At 43.9% G+C, this 22,594-nt stretch overlaps 1 protein-coding gene across 5 annotated transcripts in view; it reads left to right on the forward strand.

The window, feature by feature from the left end:
- The first annotated feature begins 1,147 nt into the window (after positions 1-1,147).
- LHPP (phospholysine phosphohistidine inorganic pyrophosphate phosphatase) overlaps positions 1,148-22,594 on the forward strand; it is a 96,089-nt gene continuing 74,642 nt past the window's right edge. For all 5 annotated transcript variants that reach the window (XR_012629744.1, XR_012629743.1, XM_074875518.1 and 2 more), the window contains exons 1-5: positions 1,148-1,283; positions 14,941-15,128; positions 15,829-15,982; positions 19,201-19,264; positions 20,437-20,529. Coding sequence is in view for 3 of the 5 variants with exons in the window: in XM_074875518.1 (XP_074731619.1) it covers positions 1,168-1,283; positions 14,941-15,128; positions 15,829-15,982; positions 19,201-19,264; positions 20,437-20,529 (615 nt within the window). In the remaining 2 variants the exon portion in view is untranslated. The remainder of the gene's footprint in view (positions 1,284-14,940; positions 15,129-15,828; positions 15,983-19,200; positions 19,265-20,436; positions 20,530-22,594) is intronic.

A 22,594-nucleotide genomic window follows, 5' to 3' on the forward strand; every position in this document is an offset into this window, starting at 1 on the left:
CAAAGTGGACTATAATTCCACCGCAGCTCCTTATATATTCTGGGAGTCATGGCACGCTATTGATAGTATTAGCAATAAGAAAGTATTTGGACTTTATCGAGGGAGCAAACAATATTATCTGTAAAGCTGGAACACAGCTGATAACATCTTATCCGTGATTGTAAACCGGAGGGGATTGGTTCAATTCTTTATATGACAAGCCAGTGGTTTTTTCTCAGTTGTCTATATGAAGCGCTGGCCATGTACAAGAAGATACCATCGTGGCAGGGCACAGCCCTGTCTGCATTTTGGCTGAGCTGACGTGGGTCTTGTCAGGCTTTATCCTGCATGGATCAGCGCCTTGGTCCCCAAGGGCCAAATCCTGTCCTCCTTCAGTGTCTGCAGACCCTCAGAGGCAGCCCGGGTGACACAGGGTGTGATACGGGGTGCGGGGCAAACCCCAGCTCTGCAGCGGTCGGGGAGGGGTGTGGGAATCCACCCTCACACCTGCAGCCGGCCCGCCACGCTCCCGCTCGCAAGGGGAACTGCGGGATGGAAGCACACCAAGCTCGTCGTCACTTTGGAAAAGTCTGACCCAAATCAAGGCCCAGGGTGCTCCGGTGAAGGTATTGCTGAGAGTCTGGAGCCCTTCCAGAGATGACAAAAGCAGTATAAATTTTTAAGGCAACATGTCTGTTGCCTTTCGACAGTGTCTGGCTCAGGTGACGTACGTATTCCAGAGGACGGAAGTTTTTCCCCCAAGGACGCGATGTCGGAGGGAATTGATGGTGAAAAGGTGAACGCGCCCTGGCACCCTCTGGCTCGCTGGGCTCCGTTTTGCTTGCCGACGCCGTTTGCCACCCGGGTCACTGGGTGAAGACAGCTGAAGACAGACGCTGCTCCATGAAGATGCAGCTCGTTGTACCTCAGGAGAGGGGCCGCCGTCTTGGCGGGTGGATGGAGACGCCGCGCACTTGCCGCGCTGGTGAAGATCACCTGGCAAAACTAAACTTGTTCGGTGCGGCCCCCTGCCTCAAGTGTTCATTTTTTGAAAGAAATAATAAATTAATTGAGAGGCGGTGCGGACGGATTGCGCGAGGCCGCTGAGGGGTAACCCCGCTCTGCCCCCGCCCCCCGCCCGGACTGCATTTCCCAGTAGCCCCCGCGGCGCGGCGGGACGGGTGAGAAATGGCGGCCTGGGCGCGGGCGGTACGGGGGCTGCTGCTGGATGTCAGCGGGGTCCTCTACGACAGCGGCGGTGACGGCGGGGTGCCCATCGCCGGCTCGGTGGAGGCGGTGCGCAGGTGGGTGCTGGGGGCTCGGTGGAGCACGGTCCGGCCCGGAACCACCCCCCGCCGGGGGTGGAGAAGGAGGAGGAGGAGGCCGAGGCGGGGCCGGCGGCGTGAGAGGCTGCCCGGGGTGTGTGTGGGGACACACACCCCAGAACATGGCGGGGCGGGCTTGGCACCCCAAAACATACAGTGTGGGCCTGGCCCTCGGCTTTGGAGTTACACCCAAAGGCAAGCGAGGATTGGGGTTTAAAACCACCCCGACTGCGCAGCCCCCCACTTTGCTGTGTGAAGTTGAGTGGGACGGGACAGCGAACGAGAACATTTTGGTTCACTGTGGTATTTTTTAGGCTTATTTAAACTGTGGGGCAGTCCACTGAGTTTGCGGATCTGCTGTGCCTGGGCTGATGGGGAAAGGAGCCTAGAGCAGTGTGGACAGATCACATCCCGCTTGATTTTGTATTTACTGCCGTCGCTGCACATGTAGCAGGAGTGGCCAATATATAGAGGTCTGGCACGTTCCCCCGCTAATCGTTTTTAAAATATTGCCCACACTGGCATGGTGCTTCTGTAAGTTGATTTTGTATTTACTGCCGTTTCTGCACACGTAGCAGGAGTGGCCAATATATAGAGGTCTGGCACGTTCCCCCGCTAATCGTTTTTAAAATATTGCCCACACTGGCATGGTGCTTCTGTAAGTTGATTAGCTTTGCTGTCAAATTAGCTGGGACTTCTTGCAGAGAACTTGCAACCTAGCAGAAATGGAGGATTTCATCGCTGCAGTTAATGATTGACCAGTTTAAAAGTGACTCAAAGTATTGTCGTGGCAAGTTACTCGCCAGTGCCTGCGGGTAGTGAACACCTTTGCTTTTCTCTGGGTAATGCAATCCAGTTAACACAAGCTAAGTAACTGCTGCTAAACAGACAAAGATTTCATTTATTTAACTTAACTAACTTTAATTAACTAGGTCGACTAGCCAGTGTGTCTGTATCAGCCCTGCTTGACCAGAGAAGCAGGATGGGACCAGGGGAGAGCAGTGGCCCCAGGGCCAACTTTGTTTAAAGAGAGGTACTGATTCGTGGGTCTGCCCCACTGGAGGAGGTCATGGGTTTCCAGAAGAGCCTTTTGGCTCTACGTGATGTTTCACTAACCCTCTGCAGAAAATCCAGATCTGTTTCACGTGGTGAGTGCTGCTGCGTGTACCCCACTTGGAATGTTTTAAAAGTCTAAATACTGAACCTGTGTGAAACACTGACAGGCTGCTTGGTGAGCACCTCTGGGGCCACTCAGCACGGACACACTTGTGGCGAGTGCTTTATTGAGCAGGGAAATACACAGGAAAAAGTACTGAAATCACTAAAATTAACCATATGAGTTTAGTGCCCAAATGTTGGTGGAAGTACCATGGAAAAGGCAGAACTGGAGAAGATCCAAATGTACTGGTAATAAAAGAAGTCTTTGCTGGTTTTTGCTGGTTTTTTTTAGTTTATTATATCTTTGCTCATATTTCTTGAAATACACGTAGCAGGCACGTAAAGTGTCATCAGATGACTCTTGTGTTTTCATTTACAGATCAGAGTTCCCAGTGCTGTCAGAAGGCAGCGTTTGAAGCAAGTTTAAGGTTTACTGGTGCTCTTGGCCCATTTGTGGTGCTCACTGGCCCCAGCCAGCCAGGGGGAGCTGTGGGTGCCAGGATGGCTGACAGGAAAGCTACGCTCCGTAGGAGTTTGGTGAAATTAGGCAGAGAGAAAAGTTGCTTTTTAAAGACGTTGTACTGAAAGCCCGTGACATGTGGGTTTCGTGTATGACTTCCTGTTCCTTCATGTCCCTTTTACGCAATATTTCAGCACGGTTTCTGTTCTCGTGCCTTCCTGTAGCTATGATACAGGCTCAGGATTCGAGAGAGACCTAAGAGAAAAGATTTGAAGCAAAGTGAAAGTATTTGTTTTCCCCTTGGTGTGCAGAGCAGCCCGTTTGCAGACTGCAAAGGGGCAGGCACTGCCAGGACAGCCTCTGCCAGGATTAAACTTCCCTGGCTTTCCTTCTTGTCTCACTCAGATCCTACTGGTAATATTGCTTCCTGCTGAGGCTGATGCCTGTGCCAGCTGGTCTGTTGGTGAAGGATTGTCTTCTCCTGCTCTCCATCTTCCAGGAGAACGTGTCTTGCCACTCTCCTCTCATATCTTTCTGCTGGACCATCGCAGATGCCGTATTTGGCATGGCATGAGGCAGCTCGGATTGTAGCCGAGGCCTCCAGGCATGGCCAAAGCAAACATAAATAACAACAACTACATAATTACTGTTGGAGATCAGATCATTTCATTAAAAACCTGGACATACTCAATAATATCTGTTTCACGGTTCGCCAGATACTTTTGACACACTGTTTTTGTTCTAGGTTTTTAAACTTTATTTTCCGTTGGGTTGCAGCTGTTATTGAATAACTTCTGTCACTGTATTTGCTGAAACCTCCCCTATGGAGGCAACGTAAACTGCAATTTAACTTACAGCAATGTCAGAAATATGCCAATGAAACAACAGTAAAACTCTGGCCTTGGGCTAAATGTAAGATATTACAGGATTTCTCTTGAAATACTGGAAATGTCTAAGCCCTTGTTCCTCATTAGGGATTTCTGTGAATTGGTAGCTAACCCGATCTGCCTGTCTGACCTGGAGGGAGCTGCAGGGGTCTTTGAGGAGGGTTTGGAGACATGATTCAGCAACAGGCTCCTGAGCTCTGCGCTGGGAAAGTTGATCCCGTTTGGGCAGGATCTGGTGAGCGCCGGCAGGGGCCTGCATGGGGAGGTGATGTGCTGCACCACTTCGTGGGCTGCTGTGGGGCTTCTCTGCCGCTCCGGGCAGGAGGCTTGGTTCCTAGGGAGCGTGCTGGGAACAAGATGGTTGTTTTTAGCATGTGTGGGCTCCGAGGAGTTTTGTATCGATGAGGGATGGAGAAGCAGTGGTCAGAGCTGTGGAAATTGGGGACAGCAGGAGTATGGAAAAGTGCCAGAAAGGAAGAAAAACCGAAACATTTTGTTCAGGTCATTCAATGTAAGTGGTTAAGAATAATCATTTTCCTTGGGTAAAGTCAAGTAGCCTTATTTATCTGCCTATTAGGTTGGTAATTGTTCTAGCTCACACCATTTAAAATCTTTATTGACTCATTATCCTATTGCCAGTTAGTCATTAATATTTGTGTCTGCGTCATAGTACAGCTCGGTGGTTTCAAGCAGATGGATTAAAGCTAAAAGTGGCTCTTTTCTTAATTAACTCATTTTTGTATCAATTAAAAAGTCATAATTGCAGATAGCTAGGAACTTCATAACTAATTCAAATTGATATGATCTTTTGCTAAAAGAGATATCTAAAATCTTCTAGTGCCCCTATATGTCTAATAGGAGTCTTAAATACCATTTTGATAATTCATACTACAGATATGGACTCTTGTAATATGACAGCTGACCTGTTCTCTTCACATTGTCTTGCTACATCATCTCCCAGACCATTACAGCAATTAACTTTGTGTAACAACATATAGTAACGCATCGATAAAAATCATAAGTAAACATTTTCATTTGCGGTTGGTTTCATATGACTGAAGCCATTTTGACTCCTTAAAACTATATTTGCTGCATTATTTTTCTTGTTTTCATCCAAATTCTGCTATACTGTTATTTGAGTTAGTGTTTGAGAGAGCAGCAACGTAATTTCTGACAGCAGAATTTGACCCATTTTATGTTTATGATGGCTACAGGGGGGTGGTTCTCTTCTTTGTTTGTTTTCAGCTAGCAGTACAGTCAGATGGAGCAGAAAATTGACCAAAGAAGCTGATGGACACTGAAACATCCTGAGCAAGATGCCATTCAGTAAAACGCTTCCCAGTGCTGTAGAGACCCTCCTGAGGAATGCACCAGTAGTCTCTATCCAAACTGCTATAACTTGTGGTGAAACACTAAGTGGTACAACTGGGAATGCTTTATTTATTGCTAATGTACCTGCACCTCTGATAAATTTTACCTGTGAAATACCTTAGGATTCAGTATGCACTGAAAGGGAATTGTGAATCGGAGGCCAAAAGGCAGTGTTTGTTTTACAGAGCAGACCTCCTTCTGTGTTCAAGTAATGATAAGGTGAATCTGGATCCCTCTTGTTACTTACCGGCCTGTGGCAGACAGGCACCCATGTGCCTGAAGGCATTGGTACTCCTGGTTAAACCCAGAAGCCAGGGTGCCAGGAATGTCATTGAATCCACCAGGGACTGTTGTTAAATTTAGGTGGGGCTATTGGTGTGGTAGATGATTAGAAAATCTAAGAGCAGCTTGGTAAAATAATTTGGTCCTTTAAAACTTTTAACCCATAATGTTTCTTGATTGTTTGGTTTACTGTGGTATACTTCTGTAATTGTTTTTAAAAAGTCCTTATAACAATTAAATAAAGCACATCTCTCCCTAGTGCGTGCAGTTAACTGGCAGACGCTGTGGAGCAGATCAGAAAGCCCATCGGTGATTTAAAGGCTCCTTCTGGAGCCAGCCTTAACAGTGCCTCTGTACTGTGCTCTTATTGTCTTAATTGATTTACACGGCATTGACACAAGGTGAGCCATTCGCTTTTTATCTTACAAATAGCAGGGAGCTGGTCTCTTACAAGACAGAAGGTGGTTAAACATCCATAAAAGATGCTCAGCCTGTGCTCTGTTATTTGCATTTACAGCTGTGTGCTGATAGTGCTCCCATTAGCATATCCATATGAAAAGCACACAGTAGTTGGACATTTACAACATCCTGTTGTTTGACCAGTATAGTGCATCTGTTAGCACAACTTTCTACAGAGGCCTTTAAAAGAGCAACGGAAATCTGGGGAGCAGGGAGGCTGGGGAGCAGCTGGACAGTGTGTTAGAATAAAATACCTGGAGAGTCTAACAAGGCGAAGATTGCGAGGAGAACAAGCGGAACTGGAACCGTAAAGCAATTCAGCATGTGGGGGTTCGGGTAGGATGGCTGTGAGTTTACAAAGAGCCATCTGAAAGTGTGTGCGCAGCAAGAAGTAGAAAATCTTGTCACAAAAGATAACCGAAGCGTGACTCAGCACAGTCTGCAGATGTTTAAAGTTTCACAGCTTGCTATGCTTTCAGGACATGGGATAGCGAAGGAGTTGTTCCTCCTAGAAAGAGACTTTCAGATAAACTATACAAACTCTTGTGTAAATATCTATTCATTTGTCTTTGCACTTAACTCTCTTTGCACTTTCTATCCGTGGATCCCAAAGAAGGGTAGGTGTCACCTGCCCTTTCTGAAGCAGCAGAGACACAAAAAAGTGAAGCAGTTCTGTGTTGTTGTGTAGCTGTTCACTGACAGAGCCAGGAAGAGATCCAGGAATTGGTCCTCAGTGGGTGCAGAGCTGTCACAGCTCCACTCTAGTCTGTAACGTTGTCTATGGCCTCAGTTTTCTGAGAGCAGTGGACCTTTCTAACCCATATTTGCTCTCCTAATCAGCAATGTTCATTATGTTTTTTAAAAGATCTGTGTTCCTGTATTTGTGGGTACTCCCAAGTGCTGTCCACACACATCGCATGAGTGAGTGCTTACACTTGTGGAACTTAAACATCATTAACCTTTAGGGTCTTGAGCTACTTACTCTCTGTCGGCACAATTATGTGCTGTACAAATATTTACCAATAAAGAATAATAGAAGATTTTACAGTGATACCTACTACCTAACAGTACTTGTTGTATAGATACGGATTAATCCCTGAAGTGGATGAGCAGCACTCTGCCTCATTCTGTGTTTTAGAACTTGAGACTTGTCTTAGGTTGCCACCACAGTAGTGATTTTTTTCCCCCATCTTTCATGTTTGGTGAACTCAGTCTGGAATCTTAGAATCGAGCCCAGTTCTTTGCCTATCCTCAGCAGTATTGCCGTTCAGATTCTCTGCTGTCTTTGCAAGTGATATGCTGGAATTAGTTGTCAATTGCTTCCAGGTTAAAATCACACTAAGTTTGTTGGAATGCTTCTTGGTCTTTGAGCTGTTGCAATGAAATAGTATGTTACTTTCGAAAGTAGGTAAGCAGAGCACGAGAGTGAATTCTTTCTCTATGGAATGGGCTAAATGAAAGCTTTTGGCAATTTACTTTATTTCTCTGAGAAATAGAATTCATTACTTACAAACAGGTGCTGTTTGTATGCAAGGTAAGAATTTGACCGTGACAAAGATAACTTGGTTTTGACTGAAATTTTAATGGAATAATTAGTAGCTGCAGAGGTAAAAAAACACAACTGCTTTTAGCACAGAATGAAAGCTACTGGAGTATGATTCATTATATTGTCCATAAAAATGTTTTGCTTAATGCAAATAAGTATATTCCTGAGCTGTTCATGGTAAGTGAATCCCCAAAGTTCAGATTTTTTTCTTGACAGCTCCAAAGTGGAGAGCTACCAAGTATTTAAAGTCTACCAGAGTTTACTTTTGTTACAAAATACACCCATATGTTTGAATCGCGGGTGGTGTGTTGCTGCGCTTTAACAACCAGCCAGCCACTACAAGATGAGGTGAGAAGCCCTGATTCAGTTCCTGCAGTGTGGTTAAAGTCTGGGACTGCTAGGTGTAATACTTCAAGCTAATCTGCAGCAATTAAATACATCTTGTTACTGAATGTAATGGACCAGAAAGATTTATCTTATCTTCTGCTTTGTGCTTCCTTTCTGCAGATTCACTTCAAAAGCGTGTATTATTTTTATTAAATACTTAAGTCTAGATTTCACTGTTGTGGCATATTGTCTACAAATCTGTAGGCAAGTCTGTTGTCTACCCTTTTGTTCAGGCAGGTGGAACATGATTTATGGTGTCACGTAATTTGTTCAGTAATTCTGGTATCCAGCTGTATTTGGTGGTCAGAGAGAGGCAGCCTTTGTAGGGAATTCAGGACAAGATGGACTTTGTGTTTGTTTTGATGTACAACTTCCAGTATTTATTTCTACCTCTGAAAAATTCCAGATGATTGAAATACCTAAATAAAGGCATTGGTAGGTTTTTAAAGTTTACTTTGAACTACAATTTAGTGATTTTTCAGTTTTTGCTGTCAAAAAAGTGTCTCAAAGTTGTGTGTTTCCAGAGCCTTTAGTTTTACAACGGTACCCTTTCTTATTTCACCCTCACCCACCCTTAAATAACATTGGCCTCTTTTCTTCTGGCTCCTTCATATGTGCCTATTAATCTGCCTTCATTCCTGTTCAAAGGTAATGCCCTCCTATTTTTTAATCCCTTTCGCAATCCTTCCTTTGGATTCCCTCCAAATTATCCATTTCTATATATAGAGAGAGGTGAGCCATATGGGTCTGGAGAGGAAATTGTGCTCGTGAGATAGCAGATGTAGAGATGAGTTTCAGACACAAGAATGCAAGGGGGAGCAGGGCCAAAAAGTGCCGTACGTAAGGATTTGTTGGGCCAGCCTTGCTATATGGAGCAGAAAGCTGTACCACTAGAGAACGGGAGCTTTAATGAGCTCAACTGTACTCAGGACCAATGACAGGACATCAGTAAATGAAAACACTGGGAGATCAGGGCACGGAAGTAGCATCGGAGGTGTGACAGCAAGATTTAAGCAGTTTGGAGATATTGTGAGGACGGTAGAAATCAGAGGAATGGAAAGGTTTGGACACGGGGATAGAGAAGGAACAACCAGAAAGCAAGCCGAGGTCACTGTGTCACAGGGGCGTGTGTGGGGTTTCATCCACAGTCCTCTGATCTCGTCGCACCCGCTGAACAAAACACCGGGAAGTTTAGTGTTTCTATGGAATTGGGAGAGGCTTGTGCTGTAAAAACTGGCCAGATGAACTAAGGATGGACGCAGGCTTTTCTTTTATGGCTGGCCTCCTTCAGACTTTTGAAATAATAGTTTTGCTTGGTGTTATTTCAGAAGCTGAAATTAAAGGTGAAAAATGCTTGCTGCTGAAATAGCTACTGAAATAGTATGAATGCACATTCACGGAGAAAGGATAATACATTATTGCCACAAATACACTTTTTAAGCAGAGAGCACATAAAGCAGAGTGAATGTACTCCCCCCACCCCCCCCATAGGCATTTCCACATCTGGACCTCAGAAGGAGTTATTGCTTTCAGCTGGCACGGAGCTGGAAAACACTTTGCATCCTCTTCTCAGGTGTGTGTGCTGCTCCGGCACCAGAAGTTTCTCCTGGGAAAAACCTGCAAGATCAGGTCAGGGATTTGTATTAATTTGTAAATGTAACATAGCCTGACACTTTAAGATGTAACCTGTTCATTGCAGGGGCTAGAAGAGGGGTTTTGCCTTCTGTGTAGAGCAGTGTGTGACTTGCTAGGTGAGTTACTCCCTGGCAGTGGCAGGGCCAGCCAAGGGAGGCTTTTGTGGGCAATGAAAAAACATCCCCTGACCTCCTTGTCAGCAGCGTCTGAAGGCACAGAAGATTTTGATACCTCCCTTTGTCCTGATCACTCACTGTTCTGTGGTCTGGGTGAGGTTTTACCCACTGTTATGCAGACTGTTGAGGACTAGCACTGATCTCTTGTTGCAAAACCCCTTTTAATTTGTCATTTTGAGTGTGATTTTTGATGCTGGCTAAATATCATGTGCCATGGTTCTCTGTCAGCCAGGCAGGCTAAAGAAGTGGTATAAATTTCTACTTTTTTCACACTTTCTTCTCTATTGACCTAGAAATTAGGCAAGTCATTTCTATTTTTGACCGTTATGTTCAGTTTGTCCTTGGCTCCGTTTCATCTCCTCTTGACAGGAGATGTTCTACCTGCAGCACCGACACCCTGGCCCTTGCAGAGGGCAATAAGCAGACGTTAGCCCTGCCCGGATGGGAGGATGGCATTGCTGCACAAGTCCTGGTTTTGCTTTATTGTTTGGTCGCAGGTAGATAACTCTCCCATACTGTTATTTCCCTGTGTTTCAGAGATGATATTAGAGTGCTGGCAAGTTTACACTGGAGCACACCGATATTTGTCTGCTGATGCAAAAGAGTCAAATAGCATAAGTGCTTATCACGCTTTCTTTTCTTTTAAATTAAAAAAACCCCCAAACTTCTGAAGCAGGATAAAAAGCCGGTTCTGGAATTCTTACAACCAGCACTCTTCCAAACCTCTTTGAAGTTAGCGTTGGACAGTTGCCAAGCTCAGGCTTGTTGCCTCGTCCAGGGTTTTGCTGTCTGCCCACTGCCCATCTGCACAGGACCTGCCGGCTGTGGGCAGGGTTCTCCTTCTGCTCCCGTGTTAGGAAAAACCTTCACTGCGAAAGAGGGTGGCCAAAGATGGGAAGTCTGAAGTTTAGCCTTATACTGTGTCCTTAGTTGCTTCTGCAATGTGCAGGACAGTGTGAATTTAAGAAGGAGTGATGGCTTCCAGCCTCAATCCCGGGGACACTTCTTTTCCTACCAGTGTTGCAACCTTTACATCATCTAAAAGAACAGTTTTTGTGTTTTATATGCCCAAAGGCTGCCCGTAAAGGTTGGCAAGGGCAGTTGGTTAAGTCTGCACAAGGTCAGTCAGGATGTCTAATAATTGTCCTAACACTTTACCTGTTATGGAACAATAATGAGAGTTTTTTCATTATTTTCGGGTGAGTGAACCTGGCAGATGCTGACAGCCAGCAGATGTGTAAAGTTCGAGGTGATTTGTAAGGGACCGGCTCATCTGACGCACGGTAATTGCATTGTGGGACATTGTCACTCAGCGTCGTGTCCTGCTCCTGCAGAACGAGGTAAAGGTCAGTTCAAAGAGCTGGTGTAGCATGAGGGGCATCTCGGGGCTGAAATTAAAAACCTCATTTCCATCTCTCCCCTATACATGTGCTCACGGCATGCCTGGAGCCGGATGGGTGCCCCACTTCTAGATTTAGGGATTGTTTGGGCGACAGAGCGGTTGTTTTGGTCTGGAATGGGCTTAAATCCCTCCTCTGGTAAAGCTTAGAAAAAGTCTCCATACCCACCTGTTGGTGTGTTAGTTCAGCGCTCATAATTTTGGTCTTGAAAGTTTCTTTTGTGACTTGTTCCTTTGCTTCAGGGCCTGTGTGCCATGGCAGCTCCCTGGGCAGCCGGTGCCTGCGCTGCCATCATGCAGCTGGAAGGGTGCACTTCGGTTTTTGTCTGCTCCCTGCACCCTCTGCCGTCCCCTCTGAGAGGGGCTCGACAAGTTTCTTTTGCTGCAGAGATGCTTTTAGCCGAGTTTGCCGTTTGTGCCACCCAGAAAGGTCAGAAGCTGCTCTCCCTTCACGCATAGCTCCCCGCACGCAGGTGAAGTTCAAGTTCCGCCGTTCCTGCTCATGGGTATTAGGAGTGGTGTGAGCAGTCGTGTTGGAAATGGAGTGGATTTGTCTGATGGTGAGCCTGCTGGTGGCCCCAGATGGGGAGCAAGAGGTGGCCTCGGGGTGTCTGCAGCTGCCTGGACCACGCAGAGTCCCTGCAGCATGGAGCGCAGTGCTGCCTGTCCCTGTGCTCGGCTTGCGCTCTAATCAGGATTGATTTCTGGTGCTTCTCGAGTTTGAGTGGGATCTTTATCACAGCCACGATGTATGGAAGTCAGCTGAAGCCCTGATTGACTGGGTTTCCTGGGTGTGCCTGTGCTTCTGTAATACAGATGCTGATAAATCTGTAATACACTGGAGATCTTGATAAAATGTGTGTTGTGTATTTCATCTGCTGTTGCCTCATTCTTCCATACTTGCAGGTATCTAATCCCCTGCTCTTTATCTTATAAGGCATCACATTACAAATTTTATTCTTTATTCTTCTAACATCCCCACGCTTGCTGGCACTAGAAATTGCCATAACTTGCTCTGCACGTGCTTCTTAAAATGTGAACGCAGGTGGCTGGGTCAGCTCAGTAGCTCGAGGTTTGCCGTTGAGCTGGTCGGTTTAGCAGCAGTGCCTCCAGGACAGTATAGACTTGCTGTGCAAAGCATCTAGCCTCCGTTAGACAGAGACCTTTAAGGCATCTCACACCTCCTCCTGGTGCAAAACCTGACCATGGAAATTTAAGGAGAGTTTTGCTGTAAACACGAGCGGAGCCAGGATTTCCCTCATGTAGAGCTGTTGTTAAAAGCTCTCTGTAATTATTTAAGCTCTCAGTTGTTTGCTGATGCGTGCTGGCCTGCAGGCTCCACTCACAGTCCCCATGCTGAGTATCCAGGGATGGATTTGTCCCAGTGTGTGTATAATCATGCTCATACCGGTGAGTGTGACTGTAGAAGGATTCGGCGGAGAGCTAGCACAGGGTCTTTTTAGAGATACTAACTTTTCAGGAAAAGGTAGCTTTTCATTGAAAAGGTATTTTTGTAGAAATAAGCCTTCTTTGGAGTTCCTGATGATTTTTCTTTTGTTTAGTGTTCCAGGATATTTTTGAGAGTTCTTTTCATGTTTCACCAGAGGACTCCCATTTTCTGACCAGCTTGGCCTAAGTCTTTGTAGACCTCACCTGATCCTAAGCATTTGCTTAGCTCATGTGTTGAGGTGGTAATTGCTGGTGGCCACAAAGGCGTGAAGCAGGCCAGGAAGTGTCCAGACTGCTTCAGCTTTGGTCAGGCCTTTCAGAAGTGTAACTCTGGTTTTCATCTAAAATTTTGAGAAGGAAGTTAAATTTGTAGTATAGCAAAACTGAGTCTTTGCTTTCACCAAGCTGACCCGTGAGGGTGCTGGTTTGTCTGTGCAAGTCGGTGGTTAGTGTTGTTCCTGGATTAATTTCCTTGACCTTTAGGAAGATAAAGAATAGATTCTTATTCAACAAATCTCTGCTTCTAGGCAGTTGTGAATCACGGGATTTTTTTCCTAAGAGTATGCAGATAGGCTTTGCCTTTAGAATAAGATTTTTTTTTTTTTAACCATGGCACACTATTAAAGTTTGTTATGTATCCAAATTACACTGCTTTGCTTTTTAACTACAGCTGAAACCGTGTTTCGAATAACAGATGTGGAATGCTGTCATCCCACTGTCACACCAATTGTTCATTGTTCTGAGAAGGTCACATCATAATTCATTAACAGTAATTATTCCCTGGGTACACCCTGCACTTCTTCACTCAATTGCTTCATTAACTTGTGAGTGAATCTCACATTCACTGCTCCAATCAATGAAGATATATTTATAATGTACAAGTGGATGCTATTAGTTACAATATATTAACTGCCTAATTTAAAATAGAAAAGCTATCTTTATGAAGGGCAATTAACCACTAAGTGTAATTGATAATTCACATACCTATGATTAGGAAAGACAAATAATAAGAAAGAAATGAATCACCAGCGTTATTGAAGAAGACACTGGCGTGCAGTTTTAACGAGCAGAAGGGGCTCTCTGAGTCAGGACCAGATTTCTAAGAACCCTTTGATGGAAAGTTCGTCATCAGATGCGTTACCTCAAGGTGGTTTTGGTGTTTGCGCCAACCAATTGGGATCATCTTCCCTAGAAAAGGAACCCGGCATGTTTTGCTGTCTTGAGAATCAATGCAGAGGCTTTCCTAATAGAAAAGTCCTTTTTCATCCTAACACAAAGAAAAGTAATAATATTTTAGTAAGAATTTATAAGCCTAGCACCAAACTTACCTAGGTATCCTAACCTGTATGAGCTTAGGTCCTCAAAGATAATTATGTACAAAGTCACACTAAAACTGACAAAAATTAGGCATTTTAATATATCAGAGGAGCTGAGTGACAGTCCCTTTGGCAAATATTTTTTTTAAAAAATCGTGACACGTTTTCAATGCTTCTGATTTTCCATGGCCACTTTGAAATACATTGGTTCTCCAAATAGCTGACAACTCATCCTTGGAGAAGAGGCCTCTTTGTGACATCCCCAGGGGGTCACCACAGCTTGCGTCGGGAAACAAAGCTGCTCAGAGGCAGGGGACTTGCACGAGATTGCACAGTACTGATCCACAGGAACCATGTCCTTGGCTCTGGGCACTTGGGACCATGTTTTCTTCCCTTGAGAAGCCATTTACCTGTAAACATTTAGTAATGAATCAGTTGAAGTACTGTATTTTTCAAGATTACCCACGAAGTAACAGTGCAGGTGTTTTATAAGAGATTAAGTGATAAAGGCAACTGAAGCCACCCTGGTGTTGATATAAGCATTGTTGCAACTAGCTGGCCTCTTACCTGGCGTCTGCAGAAGTGCAAAGCCTTGCTGTTACCCCCAACTGATCACTGCAGCAGGTGATCAATAAGTGGAAAGGTGAAAATCCAAGTTAAAATGCTAATAGTCAGTGGTATCACACCAGCTGCTGTACTCACGGCTGTGCAGTGCCTTCAGGTCACGTGTGTCTACATCCATGGACTGTTTTAAAGAAAAGGAACTGGATTTGGGGTTTTTTTGATATGTGGAGGGAGTGTGTGCCTGAGAGCCTGTGGTATCCTGGGGATGGTGGACATCACCTGTGCTGCCACGTTCAGCTTAGCTCTCTGCTCCAGAAGGGCAGTTACATGCTATGGCAGGGACTCTGCACAGGAAAACTGGGCCTGTAGTGCCCAGAATCAATATTTTAGGTGTGTCTTGGTCACAGTAAGGGATCCTGCTCCTGTTCTGGAATACCATCGTTGTGTTTTTATTGTGATTATCCAAATTGGGGGTGAAACAGCAAAGCTGATTCTCTTAGCTCCTTTTCTATGTCTGGTTAACCCCTCTGCCACTTTTACTCAACAGGATCAAAGCATCTGGTCTGAAGCTGCAGTTCTGCACTAACGAAACCCAAGCAACCCGGGAGGGCTTTGTGAAGAAGCTCCAGGGCATGGGCTTTGACATCTCCGTGGCCGAAGTCACTGCCCCAGCACCAGCAGCCTGCCGCATTTTGAAGGAGCGCAGCCTGAGGCCGCACTTGCTCGTGCACAATGGTGGGACAACGCTGCAGCCGATGCTGGGACATGTAGGGGGACAACCCAGAGAGATGTGGGCAAGGAATTCCTGTAGCTTGTGCGGGGAGGAGCTCCCAGCTGTTGTTTTCCTACAGGGAAAAGCTTTTAGTTATGAGACTGTGGAATAAGCCTTAGTGGTCTGACTTGAGCGAGATCTCCGTTATGGCAGTGGTACAGTGAAAGTACAGAGTTGTGCAAGTGCACAGAGGAGTCTGCTGCTTAACCACAGAGACTAGGAGATAGGTGAGGTCTTGCGCAGGACATTACGTTGTCTTGGTTATCATGACAGAGGTTTTTAAAACGTTTTCTTCTGTAGAACGTGGGTATTAAGAAAGGAAGTGGATCCTCCCCTTGCTGTTACACATTTTCATTCAGCTACCCAGGAGTTTGCCTCCGGTCTAGGTGCTTGGGTATAATGAGTCACTGAGACGTGGGCAGCGGGAGCTAAGGCAAGGGTAGGAAATGGTTTATTTTGCTCTTTGTTGTAGGACAGATGAATAGCAAGATCCAGTCAGGAATAGAGGGGTCTGAAGAACACTTGATTCAGACATGGATTTTTTTTTTTTTTAATGTGTTGTCTAATGAATGAAAGGAAACACAAATCTGGGGGAACAACATCAGTTCCAATGGGATCTGAAATAGTAAGGGATTTGTGGATTTTTTTTTTCTCCTTCTGTAGATCTTGTCCCTGAATTTGCTGAGATTGATAAAACAAACCCCAACTGTGTGGTTATTGGAGATGCAGCAGAAAACTTCACCTATGCAAACCTTAATGAAGCTTTCCGAGTTCTGATTGGGATGGAGAAGCCTGTTTTGATCTCCCTTGGAAAAGGGTGAGTTAAGCACTGTTTCTTCTGCAAGTCTCTACATTTTTCAATTTCCCCCAGTGAAATTAAGCACTGGGTGAGGCATCTCTTGAATTTCAGCTGTTGGTGATCATTTTTCTGTAGCCAGTGTGGAGTAAGCAGTTGTGTGGATGTGTTTCGTCAACTGCTAGAGGGTGACAGATATAGCTGCTTTTTTGAGGAGGATTTGTAGCAGCTTTTAGAGAACCTGGAGATGCCCTGGTTTATAAACACAGAAAATGTGCCTGTCTTCAACCCTTCAAAGTCAAGAATATTCAAGAATGAGCCAGACCTTGATGAAACAATCCATATGTTTGCAGGTGGCGGTGGGAGGGTTAAATAGCCGTAGTTTTGTAAGCCACTATGAGAAGGACTTTTGTTGCTTTAAGAGCAAGTCTGAGAGACTCTTAAAAAACCCGTAGAAATCATGGAGAGTTTGGATTTTGATGTGTGTGACCCCCCAAGTGAATGAGTATGGCAAGAGGCCAGTAGGATTAAAGGCACTGATTGTCTCCTTGTCTTTGCCCCTGCAAGATCTGAGATGAGAACTGTTGATTTAACTGCTGCCTGTAGCCACGTGTTCCTGTCTGAGCTGAAAATAAATGATTTTTAATAGTTGAAAGAAACCCAAATAAAAAAAAAATCCAACAGGCCATGCTTGGATAAGAGGCCGTTGGTGTGGATTCGTGATGGTTTGATCTTCCAGCACCCCGAAGCATGTTTAGCTTGAGAATAGTGAGGAGGATCAGATGGTCCATAAATTCCCTGTTTCAGCCAACAGCCAGATTTCTTCTTCCAGGTTTGAATCCTGCCCACGTTTGTAGTGGTTGAGATGTGATACTGGATGTGGCTAATGGCCTGTGTGACGTAAACGACTCCTTACTGTTTAAGTGGTACTTAAAGATGCCATCTCTGAAAGTTGGTGTTAGCATCTCTGCAGGTTGATTCATGCCCTACATAAGGGAGCACTTTCATGCTGGTGGCTTGAGAATTGTTATACATGAAGAATAAGAAGCCAGGAGAGTTTTAATTTGCTACTGTAGAAACCCTGCCAATTCATGAAAGTAGCTGCAACGTACAAACTCCACCCGAACTATGTTAGAGGTGGGGTAAATGTTCCTCTGGTTGTGAGTAGAGTGTGGTGGCTGAGAAGACCTAAGGGGAGACCCCAAGGATATACTGAGAAATGGCTGGGCTGTAAAGACATTTATAATATTCTCTGAACATTAAAGGTAAATTTTGACTTCTGCTTTCACATGCAGGAAAAATCCAATCAGGGAATTTGAATGTTTTCCTAAAAATAATTCAGTTAGATGTATTGTGAGATTTGAAACAGGAGGTTATTAATGCCAGCGCTGAGTAATGACAAATCCCAACAGCCCTGAAGAAGTTCTTCTTATCTGCTGTGCGATGTATGGGCTTAAAAAAGACTGTGCATGTTTAGCTTGAGGAAACTGTAGTGACAGCTTTTTTCAGTGGCTCAATAGACTGTAATGGGCATGAAGACTTCTTAGTTTGTGGGATTTTGATCCAGCTGGGTAGAACAACTTATCAGTGGGAAGGAGCAGTTAAATCCTTTGTGTTGCCTTTACTGACACTCACACTCTGATCAGAAAACACGGGCAAAAAATCGTTCGTGTTTCTCATTTAGAATGATAAGGAGAAAATGTTGAGCCAACAGCAGAATGGCTAATGTTAATGTAGGTAAAATAACCAAGTCTTTCGTTACATAACGCCATCTTTCAAAATGAAATACAGAATCAACCTTTGTTTTAAGATTTGCAACGTGATCGATGCAAAAATGCCTTTGTACCCTGCGTATGTAAAAGTATTTATTTATTTGGTTGTTCACTGATGTAGACAGCTCTAAACCAGACCCACTGTTATTTTTTGAAACGTTATTTTTCATTTAAAAATATAGATTTTTGGATATTCTGAGCTCAGTTTTCACCATGAGCGTATTTTTTTTAAAATGATTGATCATTTAGGTAATGTGACCATGAGTTCTGAATGTGTTGCCCTAGTAGGTAAGCTCTCTGACTCAAAGAAGAGAGATTATAAATTGGATTAATTGTTCACCTAACAAGTGAAGCCTGGCTGATGCAAAGGGCCATACACAAAAACCAGCTTCGTTTTTAACGTGCATAATCAGTGTAATTGGGTGGACCTTAACGAGGTGCCTACCTTGGGCAAGAAGGTTGATTTTGGTTGAAGTTTCAGTTCATTCCATAGAAAACGAAAGTGTCAGAGTCACTGAAGCAGAATGCCCTCCTCCTGAAAATGGAGTGATTTACATTTAGCATCTGTTTTGGGCTGAGAGTGGGAATTGGCTTTGTAATTTCTTCTGTCATGCCACTGTCAGAAAATTAAGCTGTTTACGCTAGACTATAGAAGGTTAATGGCTGTTCTAGCAAAGGTCAAGTGGTCATTTTAAAGGGAGGCTGTGCTGAATAATCGAAAATGGCAGAAGGATAAGGCATAAAATCTTAACTGACTGCTCATCCTACCTTTTTTTCCTGTCATATAGAAACCTGTCTTTGCTCTGATCAGGAGAGCTTGGAAGACCTATGTTAATATGAATTGCTATTCCAGAAAAACACCATAAAGATACTAACTAATTTTATGAGCTTCATGGCAACAGGAACATTTTTAGAAGGAACAAAATTTAGCTTGGAGGGCTTTCTTAGTCCCAATAAACAGTGCCCTGGCTTTCCTCATGTGGGAGGGTAGTGACAAGCAATGATGATCAACTCTTTGGGTCCCCTTCCAGATATACTGAAGAAGGTGTTACAGCTGCTGGTTGGTGCCAGCCCTCACCTTGTATCTGCCAAGGGGTCTCCATCATTGATTAAAGGAAGAGCAATGTAACTGCTGTCCTTTGTGAGCAGCTAGTACTCAGTGCAATAAAATACAGGCCAACTTCATCCTTGATATAAGCTCGTTGAAATCCCTTTGAACCAGTGGAGGTGTGTCCCAGATGCAGATGGGCATCTGGTCGGAGATCTTTTCCCCAAACATTGCACGGTACTGAGCCTGTCCTTTACTTAATTTCTGGTGTTAAATTAGGCTGCAGAGTTTCTGATGACTTGACTTTTTGTTGCAGCCATATGGACATCTATATAGGCACAGAAATAATAAAATGTGGTTTCTTTGTATTTAACTGCCAACATTTCATTTCATTGGAACTTTATCACTTTCATTTCCAGACGCTACTATAAAGAAACCGATGGTCTGAAACTTGATGTTGGAGCATATATGAAGGCATTAGAGGTATTTTATAGCTTGCATTATGCTTACTCGCTCTGTGCACCTTGTTCAAAGAGTAACTGGTATAAATATGGGTCATCTTCTGTAATTACTCACCTTGGTGGAGGAAGTTTCCATCGATTGAAACTCATTTGCTACATTCTAAAGATGGGTGGATTCATTTGTTCATTTTTTAAGATTTTATTTAAAATGTGAACTTTTACCATTGTGGTACCTTTATTGGAAGTGAGGCCCTTGGAAGAAGGAGCCAGAAAAGGAAAACATGGAATATTATCTGCAAGATACCCAAGGAAAACTGAAGGCCCATTTTATGTTTGGTGTAGCATTGTTAACACAGCCCTTGCCCTTAACAGTTTACAGCAAAAGGCCTTTATTCAGCAAGATGCATAAGTGCAGTCCTGTTTTTAAGCCTGATTAAGTTTGTGCAGAACTGAAACCCAACAGATAAGCCAACCTAAGGATGAGAAAAGGAGAGAATCATTATGGTCCCTTTTATAGGCTTGCAGAGAGATAAAAAAAATGATACAGAGTGAATGCAGAGAATAAAGCAAAGTAGGGGAGTATACAAGCACAGAAGATAGTGGATATAATGTATACTTGCAGCACATTAATTTCTATCCATGTGAGTTCTGGGGAGAGCTTTTGCCTCCCAGAATAAGGTCAGGCTTCTAGTTGTCTAGAAACAAGCTAGAAAGACCTTATTTATTCAAATTTTTTAGCACATTACTGGTTGCAGGAGAATTAAGCTTTTCAACTCAGGCTGGTCACTTGAACCATTAAAGAATAGGCCAAATGGTTGAAGAAACCTTTTACATCTCTTAAGGCTCTCCAGTACTTTTCATCATTTCACATGAAGGATATTTGCTAGTTCTTTGAGAGTGACGCTCTTACAAAAATGAGCAATACTGGAATTGAGTCTGAAGACTGCTCTTATGATAGAGAACGTTACAGGTTTATAACTTGAGATGTTTCAGGAGAATCTTTTTCTCCTGCCAGAGAACATTAAATACTTCTGTTATCCAAATTCTCTGCTATTCACCTCACCCTCTAATCCATTGTGTTATTTAAGGGCAAAAATCAATAATCACATACTTATACAATTGACTGGAGTTATGGAGTTGAACAAATCCTTTTCTGATCAGCATTTTTTATGTGTATCTCTTCTTTTTTTCCAGTATGCTTGTGATGCTCAAGCTGAGGTAGTGGGAAAACCAGCAAAAATGTTTTTTGAGTCAGCCTTAGCAGAAATGGGAGTTCCACCACAGCAGGTAAGGTTTTTGATGCTGTGACCACTGGCTGTGCTATATAGTTATGCTCACTGATGCATTTTTTCTGATTTGCTGTCTTTCACAGAAGGTTAAAGAAGAGGTTGAAGGGAATGTGGCCAGGAGGATGTGGCAAACTTTGGGTAGTTATACAAATATTTTTTTTCCAAACCCAGTGTGTTATACATGGGGCAGAGAGGTATCTATATGCAGGATCTTCCTATGAATTACTAAAAAAAAAAAAAGAAATAAAAATTGTTGGAAAAAGGCTTCAGAGAGAAAAAACCCCATGTTTGCCCATTCTATCAAGTAATACAGAGTTGACAAAAGAGAACTGACAGCCAAGAGGAAAATGCTAGCAGGTGGAGACCTGTTGAATTTCTTCTGCCCTGTTTGTACTTCCTACCCTCCTGAAAGGCATGACATAATTTTCTCTCCTTTTTTGAGAGTTTTTTTGACTGTCTGCTATTTCCCTTTTCATTCCCTGTGTCTGTCTTTGCTCTGACTTGTGCTCTCCATACCTCCACCCAACTTAGAGTTTTCCATCTCTCTATTCTCTACTGTGGTTTCTCCTTCTACTTGTACTCTCTGTTGTGCTTTCTTATTTACCTTCTTCTCAGACCATATAGTTCAAAAGAACATGTGCTTCTGTGGTGAAATTCCTTTATTTGGAGTCAAAAGAAAACAATACAAAACAATAAAAGTTAGGTTTCCCAAGGAATTGTGGAAGATGTTGTGCCTCACAAGATGAGAGGTGCCCCAAAGTCCACTTGGCAACTGGAGGTTGCAGCATGGTGGAATTGCGGCCAAAATGTTACTTATTTCCTTTGGTGTCACACTGACTACCTTTTTTTAGTAAAAGGGAAAGACAGAAGTAAAATATTTTCTAATTTATGTGAATGGGAAGCACTGACTGACTCAAAACCTCCTCCTGTGTTACTGCATTCATCACGCTTTCCAGAAACATGCTGAATGTGTGATGCTCCCTGCTTACTTAGTACAGCCCATTTTTTCCCCTCGCTGTAGTTGTGCCCAGATCGTCTTTACTGATTTGTTGTTATGTCACACAGGACATAAGGATGAGTATGAGATGACTCACAGACAGCAGTGAATTACAGTGTAATAATTCCATCAGGGGGGTTTGGTGACATTATAAACAACAGGAGTGAAGTTTGGGTGGCTTGTAGGTCCCTAGAGCCTGGAAATGAAATTATGACCCTGTAATTCAGTATGTGCTTGGGTTTTACTTTATTATAGAGTGGGGAGATAGAAAAGACCTAGTAGGCCATCTAATCCATCTCCTTCCCTGTGCAGGAGTGTTCCCTGCTCCCCATTTATTAATGTTTTGTCCAGAGTAGTTTTCAGTGAGCCAAACAACTGGGCTTCTGTAAGCACCCTAGGAACAGTCTTCACAGCTGAGTAGGTCTCGTGGGCAGGCAGCTTTTCCTGACATTCATCGGGATACTTCCCTTTTAAACTGCATCTCCTTATTTCTAGTTTTACTCCAGGTAACAACCAAAGTAACTGCTTGCCTTCCTGGATGTTTTCTCCCTCCAGTTATCTCTAGACTTGTTATCACTACAGTAGTTGTCTCTTACTAAAACTGCGTGTTTAGCTCTCAGTAGCTTCCCTTGTGATTCGGTCCCTCTGCACCCCAACCTGCTGCGGTGCTCTTTTCTGTACTCCCTTTTGTTTGTCAATACCTTCCCAGTAACAAGATACCTCAGCCTGAACATAATATCCCAGGTACAGCCATGGCAATTATTCCATCCAACCCACAAACCAAAAAAATCCATTTCAGACACAGAGTAGCGTTTGAAGAACAAAGTAGCTGGAAGAAAGAACAAAGAAAAAAAAAAAAAGAACCCACAGAGCTCAGCCCTTGGATACTGTTTGTGTAAACCAGATGCACAAAGGGTTGTGTTTCCTTTCTGCTTAGATCAGAAACGATTGGTGTGCAGGAGTAGGAGACAAGATGCCTTTTTTGAGTTTTCTATCCTTGTGACCCTGTGTAGTGGCATTGCTTGCCCTTTCCATAGGTGGGACAGTGTGCTTGTCCTCAGACACT

This window comes from Strix uralensis, chromosome 7, assembly GCF_047716275.1.
Source record: "Strix uralensis isolate ZFMK-TIS-50842 chromosome 7, bStrUra1, whole genome shotgun sequence".
Taxonomy (NCBI): Eukaryota; Metazoa; Chordata; class Aves; order Strigiformes; family Strigidae; genus Strix; species Strix uralensis.